Raw genomic sequence first — 9029 nt, 5'->3', positions numbered from 1 at the left:
TGCATGCATATAAGCATAACCAATGGACATAAGACACTGGGGGGTAGGGGAGGCCAGGGGGTTGTCAAGGGCGGGGATAAAAAAAAAAGGAGACATATGTAATACTCTTTGTAATACTTTAAGCAATAAAAAAAGATTATTATAACCATTTATATTCTTTTAAATTAATTATTCAGAATATCAAAATATCACTTTATAATTCCCTATACAAAAAATGTTTCATTGGTAATAGCAGACATGTTAATAAATTGTTCACTATTTTGTAATTTTGAAAAATGAAAAAAAAAATTTAGGGAGCCTTAAACCAAAGTGTACCTTTCCAGCCTCTACTTTTACCATAATGTAAAGCCATTATTCAACTTACAGTCCACTTATTTATTCCATCACAGCAGGAACATATCTTGTTTGTTTCCATTTTGCTATTGTTCTTTTATACTTTTATCTTCTGATACAGCTGAGGTTCTCTTTGCATGAGAATCACTTGGAGGACTTATTAAACATGCATATTCCCAGCTCTACCCAAGACCTGCAGAAAAGTAATTTCTGTGTATGGGGTCGTGGGTATTTTCATTTTAACAAGTTCTCCAGGCAATTGAGAACCACTGCTCTGCAATCTAACCAGGCTCTCAAACATCAGCTAGCTCAATTTTTCTTTCTCCATTAACTATTTCTATTTGCTTAGGAAAATCCTGCTCAGTAACCAATCTGTACTGCTCATTGCCTGTACATCTGCAACTTTGTACTTACCTTTCTTCAATTTTATACGGTTTCTGTCACCAAGTATTTAAGTTATAAGTACTCAACTCTGTCACTGTAGCAGGCATAGACAATGCATATGAATACAATGAAGATTATATTCCAACAAAACTTTATTTAGCTTTATGTAATTCCAACATGTCATGAAATGTTGTTATTCATTCCCTTTCCCCCAACCATTTAAAAAATGAAATTCTTAGCTTAAAGGCCATACAACAGTAAGCAGTGGACTGGATTTGGCCTATGGGCCATAGTTCACCAACCTCTTACTCTAGATTATTGCCCTAATACAATATTGGTCAATATACAGTAAGTATATGAGTACTGAGTGATTGAATTGTTATACTCATGATTCTACACAAAGCATATGTTACTCATATTTTATATATTACCTAGTGTACTAACTGGTTCAGAAATGTTTGTTGAATCACTTTCAACTTTTCCCTAGAGTTAATGCCAGAATTATCAGTGTTTTCCACTTTCTTAAACCAGCTTTTTTTTTTGTTTTTCTGTGTGTTCAAATAGGAAGGTCCAAACAGTCTGATTAATGAAGAAGAGTTCTTTGATGCTGTTGAAGCTGCTCTTGACAGACAAGATAAAATAGAAGAACAGGTATATTTGTCATTAAAAATTTAACACTAGGTATTTCTTGATGTATGTTACTTATATAAATAGGATTTGAAAACTGAAATACCTGATAACCTAGAAAGTGAACTGTGTCTGCATTGAGTCAAAAACGTAGGAGAATCTTCATGTCATTCTTCCATTGATCAATTTCCAAGCAATGGATAGAAGACCAATGATAGTTTAAAGAAAGCATGCAGCCCTGGCCGGTTTGGCTCAGTGAATAGAGCGTCAGCCACGGACTGAAGTGTCCTAGGTTCGATTCCAGTGACGGGCATGTGCCTTAGTTGCGGGCACATCCCCATTGGAAGGTGTGCGGGAGGCAGCTGATCGGTGTTTCTCTCTCATCGATGTTTCTGGCTCTCTATCCCTTTCCCTTCCTCTCTGTAAAGGGTCAGTAAAATATATTTTTAAAAAATAAAAAATAAAGCATGCATAATTAACATGAAGTTAAAATAAAATATTCTATTGCCCTTAAAATATCCAACTTTATCATGATCCTGTTAATATCAAGTATATATTTACTCTGAGTGAAACAGTCTTTTTTAACTTCTTTTTACCACCAAGTGCCATATAAATTCTAAAGGAAGATTACCAAGAATCTATTTTTCTTCCATTGGTACCATTCAGTTTTCATTAACTCCTTTATTGCTTTCACTATCTTAACCCTCAATTGCTTCCTCACTTTTAACTTTGCTTAGTGTTTTGTCATCATTAAATTCACAGTAGTTATGCCCAGATTCTCCTGTGGAAGTGGAACTAAGCATATCTTAAATCCTTTAACTCTAATTTCAAGATTAATTTGATCCCTTGCCTTCAATTCTGCAACAATGCAGTTGCCAAGTATTAACACTAGATGGTATTTAAGGGTGAATTTTAGTTACTTTTCCCAGGACTTGAAGCATCTTACAAATAAACGATATGTATATCAGTTGTACACTACAGTTTTACCTGCATAAAAAAAGTTGACATGTTCATTTCTGCCATTGCTAATGCAGTCATGGCTATTATGCCCATTTATTAGTCTATCTACCTGAAGGTAAATCACCTGTAATAGTGGCTGCTTTTCATGTTCATTTTTCATTATTTTTTTTAAAATATATTTTATTGATTTTCCACAGAGAGGAAGGGAGAGAGAGATAGAGAGTTAGAAACATCGATGAGAGAGAAACATCAATCAGCTGCCTCCTGCACATCTCCCACTGGGGAAGTGCCTGCAACCCAGGTACATGCCCTTGACTGGAATCGAACCTGGGACCCCTCAGTCCACAGGCCGACACTCCATCCACTGAGCCAAACCGGTTTTGGCATTTTTCATTATTTTTTTATAACTCATGATAAAAAGTTCATGTAACATTAGTTTATAAAGCTTATTGCTTATTTTTTTACCTAAAAGATGCTACACAGCACTCAGTAAGAGTGGGAGCTTTCAGTTCTTAACCCCTTCCCCAACAATTTTTTTGTTAAAAACGTTTCTTTTTCAGACTAATTTTTTAATTTTGGTTCTATATAGTATTTTTGATGCTGGTTATGAAAAGAGTTTGTAACTCGTCTTCCTATAAACCATATTTTTTTACCATATTTTCTTAGTATACTCGTCGACGACTGAAAAAGAACATTTTGTGAAAACGAGTATACACGTTTCTGCCGGGGAAGGGGTTAAATGACTTCTAATTTTGGATGCCAAACGTATTACCCAAAGCAGCATCATTGTGTTGTTTTTTTTAGGGTTTTTTCGCCTACACTGTTTTTTGTGTGTATGTTGTTTTTATTTAATATGTGTTATCATAGAAAGAGTAGTCAACTGAGGTCATGACAACTTTGTTTTAGTCTTAGTTTTGCCACTGGCTAACTATAAAGCTATAAACTTATCACTTAAATTTTCTGGGCCTTGGTTTCCTGATCTGTGAAACAAGGGCTTGGACAAGATGACTCAAATCATACCTCTGGCTCTAAAATCCTACTCGAAATATCAACGCATTGGTTGAGTTGGAGTTAAAGAAAATCAATGAAAGCTTCTATAAGCTTTAGAGAAAAGAAATATTCATGGGTCTATCAACTCATTTCATTTCAAACTATTTTTGGTACTCTGGTAGTCCTCTACAAAACAAGCATTAAACAGACCCATGACTTTACTTATCTAATAACTAGGCATGTCATTATGACAGATGATTGCAGTATGTTAATGCTATAGAGGAGTAAGCATCAGTAATCCATGAAATCAGTTCCAAAGGTTCCGATCATTTCCCTCATTGTATGTATTAGATATTACACCGGGCTCTCAACAACACAACCACTACATAGGTAGTCTTCAGTGACATAGTTTTGAGTTTACATTTCTTTTACATTATTTGCCAACATAAGGAAAGCTGTACAAAAAAGTGGTGAGTGAGAAATCAGATCTTTGCTGTTGTGTTCAGATCATATTGAATAGAAATAACCAGTTGTCTTCTACATAGTTAGAAAATGAGCACACACACAGAACAGCAAAGTTTCTGGTACATTACATTTAATAGATATTTATAGAATGAGAAGAAACTAGGGAAGCTGAGGAGGAAGAAAGAGGTTAAGTGGCAGCTTAACAGGAATGAAATGATTAGATGAAGACAAGATGAATACCTTTATGGAAAGGAGCAAAGACAGACATGACGTGTTTTGGAATGTGACTGAAGCAAACACTGATATTGATTCAAATGATACAGCCCTGCAGGAGCCTTATGAGGTGGAATGATTGGAATAATTTGGGCAGAGTTTGAATAAGAAAATCAGCAATATTAAATTAAGATTGATTTATGGTAAATTATATCATGTTGGCATTGGAGAGTCCGACTAGGAGCAAAATGGAAAAAAAATGATCCCTGGGCAAAGTTAGTAACTGTCAGGTCCAAGAGAAGAGATTGAATTGGGACACATAAAGTAAATGTTAGAGTAGTTTCATGATTCAAAGATTTATAAGTGTTGGTGGCAAAACAGCATCAGGTGTTAGATTGGTATAGTCTAAGCATGTCAAACTCAAAGGCTAACACAGGCCAAATAAACAAGGTTTAAGTTTATGTGGGCCACAAAAAAAAAAAAGCTTCAATTTTCATAGAAATGTAGGATTATTTCAATAGAGGCATGCTGAATACAAAGGGCCCTCCTCTCTGGTTCCAGGTGCATCACCCGAGAACCGCAGCTGCCAAGTCACCACAGTTCGGCAGCTCCTGCATTGAGCATCTGCCCCCTGGTGGTCAGTGTGCATCATAGCTACCGGTTGGAGTGTCTGCCCCCTGGTGGTCATTACGCATCATAGCTACCAGAAGGTTGGCCAGTTGCTTAGGCTTTTTAGCCTTTTATATATAGAGATTATGTATTACAGAACATTGTAAAAATTAAGTTACGAAATTTTTATTAAAACATTTCTTACATTCGGTTATATTGGCTGGGTCGCCAAAGTATTTGTTGTGGGCTACATATGACCCATGGGCTGCGAGTTTGGCATGCTTGGTGTAGTCAGACCGGACCTCAGTTCAACAACCTCGGTTCTTGAGTTCTGCCTAAGAAAGAATTCAGAGCTGAGACTGAAACACAAGCAAAAGTTTATTTAGAAAGTCACAGGGCTAGAAGAAGTGAGTCAGAAGAAATGGGCTTAGGAAACAAGTTACAGAGGCTAAAGAATAAATACCCTTGCAGCTTATGAAAAAGAAAGGCAAGGAAGGCGGACCTGTGGGTGGGGAAAAGCATAGGTGTGCTCCATGGAGAGAGCAGCACTGGGTTATCAGTCTTGAGGGTATTTGTCTGGAGGTTTCAGGGACGATCCCAGTAGAATATTCATCAGCTTTACAGATGTGTCCTTTCAGGGTTGTGGTCTCCAGGGATTGGTCAGCACCAGGGTAGGGGGTCATTAGTCAATGCAGCTGGTCCTGATGTCAGCTATAACATGGCTTGTCTGGTTTTGCTGCTTTTCTGGGCCTGGAGCTGAACACAACTGAGGCTTAGATATCATCCCTAGTTTAACCTAAGCTGACTCCGTGGTCAACAGACCCGAGGCTTTGTTCCTAAGATTATTTGATGTGGGTCAGAACCTCATTGTCCTGGGGCTTAATCCTTAAGGGAGAAATCATGCAAGGGCTTGTATGGGAGTCTTATGAGGCTATTCTCCTGTCCCCTTGTTCTCTGTCCCTCTTAGGAGGTCTAACCCACATGAGTAGTGATATGCTCCAGGGAGGAAAGGTTACCCTGGGGATGGAGGTCCTTGGTTTCCCAGTTTTGCCCATAGCTAGGTACCTGGGGCTTTCTGCTCTGGTGACCTTCTGTAGTTGGCCTGTCATCTTGCTCTGCTCATGTCTGTCTAACTGCCTACTACATAAGTACTGAAGTGTTCAGTACTTAAATGTTGATAGTTTCAGGTTATAGGTTATAATAACCATTCTTTAGCTGCAAAATACACTTAAAAGCCGTTGCCTCTTAACATTATATGTTTTCTTAGTCACAGAGCGAAAAGGTCAGGTTACATTGGCCTACATCCATGCCATCTGGAGATGCCTTTTCTTCTGTGGGGACTCACAGATTTGTCCAAAAGGTAAGCCTAATGTCAGAGTTTACTCCAATTGTATGCTGTATTGTTCTTCACTGTTGATGGAACTATCTTGTATAAGTTTTCCTTCCTTTTCTTGAACTTAAGTAATGAGATTTTTTTGGTATTATATGTTTTATTCCATATGCATCCTCCAAAACAGAAATCTTATGATTATGTTCTTTCTTTTTCATTTAAGAGGAAAAGAGTGGGGGGAGAGGGAGTAACAGGGAATGACTAGTCCAAAATAGCCAAAAGCATAGCCAGTTACATTAAGTTTCTTTTTTCTTTGGGTTTAAGTGGTATTATTTTACATTGTTGAAAGCGCTGCATTCATTTTAGAAAGATTTTCGAGCATAACACATAATAGGTGCATGGACTCAGCACTTGCTGCTGAGCTTGTTTCATATAGTGCTTTGTTCTCTCTCTTTATCTTGTGTTTGGAAGTTGGTACTGAATGCTCTGTTGTGCCTTTGTTCTGATTACTTGGTTTTTTCTTTGTCTGTCTCTGGTAGCCCTATAGTCGCTCTTCCTCCATGTCTTCCATTGATCTAGTCAGTGCCTCTGACGATGTTCACAGATTCAGCTCCCAGGTACTGTATGAATGTATAGAGTGGACTTGAGTCTTTCTGTGCTATATTTCAGCCTGCTTTCCCAGTTCCGAGAAATCTTTTGGTTAGGCCACTTGTTTTCGTTCTGAATTTTAAATAGTTATAAGCATTAAAAAGGCCTTCCTTTCTACTAAGTAGTTCTTCTATCAAGCGTGCATGTGCCCTTTTTATCTTTTATTGTGAATAGCTTGAAATTTTGCCATATAGGAGGTATTCCTGAAAGATTGTAAGTTGAATTGAAACAATTGAAGGTACATAGTTTTTAAGTATTATGTAATATCTGATTTATTCAGGCAGGATTCAGCAACTTTGATGGACATGGTTATAGCATAAAAGCAGGATTCAGCAGCCTCACTTCTAATCTAAATTAAAATATAATTATATTCAACAGGGAAATAACTTTTTAAATAATATTTGTTGAACAGCTTGTACTTTCCTTATGCACATTACCCTTTGATACTATAAATTAATACTTCTGTTCTATACTAAATTTATGAAAATTGGTTTTAATTATTTGGTATCATCAGTAAGGGTTTAGAAATTTAAGACAGGAAGCCAGATGCTTGCAATCTCTGCTCTCATAATAAAGTCATTAAAACAATATATTTTAGTATCAGCATTAGTTGGGGGAAAATTTTTTTTTATCTTGGCAATTCAACTTTGTATCTCTCTGGTGATTGAATTATATTGGATTAAATTATTTTATTTTTAAGAACTTGAATTCCCAAAGTGACCCAAGTTTAAATTGTGGTTAGCTACACTTCTGTGATCTAGCTAGGACTCAGGTCTACCTAGGGCCTGGCATATAGTCAGTGCTCAGTAAGTGAGCTTTTAATAATATAACAACATAATTTCTTTGAGTTAATCAGTATTATCTATATCATTTTTTTCTCTTATCAGTATTTCAATAAAAGTTTTTAAAATGCATAATAATGCATGATTCTTACTAGTTTACACAAATGAATAAAGTTTACATTAGTTTTTTAGCTATGCAGTGAAGAACAATAAGTCTAAAATCAAATTGTGTTATTCAGACTTTTGCAGTTTTTTTCTTCTTAAACATTTTTGAGAAAGAGATGTATCAATTTATCAGAAATCACCCGGAGCCAAAACTAACTAAAACCCATCAGTACTGGTCACCATTTTCCCTTAAAATATAGGAACAAACAGGCTATAGATGAAAGAAAATGTAAGTAAGAGCAAGAAAAGAATACAAGCCACTGATACGTGCCTAAGAATTGGGACTTCAGAACCCAGATCAGGACCCTGGCCGTAGAGAGCTATAGAACAGCTGAAAGCCTTCAAGTACAGGTGAATATGTCACTAAAAAGTAGGTGCCCAGCTTTTTACAAGATGTCTGCCAAGTCATAGGTTAATTCTTTACCTAATTTTTTGTGTATCTCCTGTTTGTGAGTTGAGAAGTCTTTCTGAAGGGTTTTTTTTCCCTAATATGTGATGCATGTGATTGATCAGATTCTGTTTTAGCTTTTCATTATTGTACTGTCATACTCCAAAAAGGGGCAAAAATGGAGACAAATAATATTGAGGTTCAAGTGTTTCTCGCCCTTGCTAAAGTATTTGGTGTCATTAGCAAACTTGGGCTTTGGCATTTAGCTATTGATTAATTAGCTTTGGCATCTGTGTACAAGTCTCAGCTCATGACCGCTTTGTTCTTGTTGAAATTATGTTCATAATCCTGATTGGATAGGATAATTAAACATAGAATTATGAGATGCCCTGAAAAATAACTTCAAGTAAAATAAGTGAAACTACTAGGAAATTAACAGAAAATCATGAATCTATCTTCTGAGCAGAAAATGGGAATGAAGTAGCTCTAAATCAAAGTGTATAGAAAGTAGAAAGGACTTGGATTTATAAATGGATCTTTTGGTCACATTTATTTGCATTACACAGTTTCCAACTAAAGATGTCATTTCAAAATGAAAGAGAGAAAGTCATCTTTTGAAAAAATAACATCAGGGTGGGCAGTACAGCTGCAGGTTAATCTATAGTGAACATCACTGCAAAACAATTCTGTGTAAAGCTTTTCTACTTTATGTTCATAGTAACACATCGTTGTGGTAATTATTTTACTCCTCCCTTTTTTACTGTACAGTAATACATGCTAATTGTAGCAAAACTAGAAAGTAATTAAAAGTAAAATACGATACCATTTGATATTCTCGTGCATATAAAAAATCAGGCCCTAGCCGGTTTGGCTCAGTGGATAGAGCGTTGGTCCCGGGTTCAGTTCCGTTCAAGGCACATGCCCGGATTGTGGGCTCGATCCCCAATGGGGGACTTGCAGGAGGCAGCCGATCCATGATTCCCTCTGATTGCAGATGTTTCTATCCCTCTCTCCCTCTGCCTTCCTCTCTGAAATCAATAAAAATATATTAAAAAATAAAAATAATCAGGCTCATATGATAAATACACATACCTTAATTGTCTTTTCCTACCATAGTAGTTAAATCTATATATAC

At 36.5% G+C, this 9029-nt stretch overlaps 1 protein-coding gene across 2 annotated transcripts in view; it reads left to right on the top strand.

Moving 5' to 3' along the window:
- COL4A3BP (collagen type IV alpha 3 binding protein) overlaps positions 1–9029 on the top strand; it is a 102681-nt gene that overhangs the window by 74512 nt on the left and 19140 nt on the right. For both annotated transcript variants that reach the window (XM_015571599.1, XM_015571598.1), the window contains exons 10-12: positions 1282–1368; positions 5849–5941; positions 6451–6528. In XM_015571599.1, the coding sequence (XP_015427085.1) occupies positions 1282–1368; positions 5849–5941; positions 6451–6528 (258 nt within the window). The remainder of the gene's footprint in view (positions 1–1281; positions 1369–5848; positions 5942–6450; positions 6529–9029) is intronic.

This window comes from Myotis davidii, unplaced genomic scaffold (assembly GCF_000327345.1).
Source record: "Myotis davidii unplaced genomic scaffold, ASM32734v1 scaffold44, whole genome shotgun sequence".
NCBI lineage: Eukaryota > Metazoa > Chordata > Mammalia > Chiroptera > Vespertilionidae > Myotis > Myotis davidii.
The sequence above is the reverse complement of the archived record's forward strand: the minus strand, read 5'-3'. Positions and strand labels throughout refer to the sequence as shown.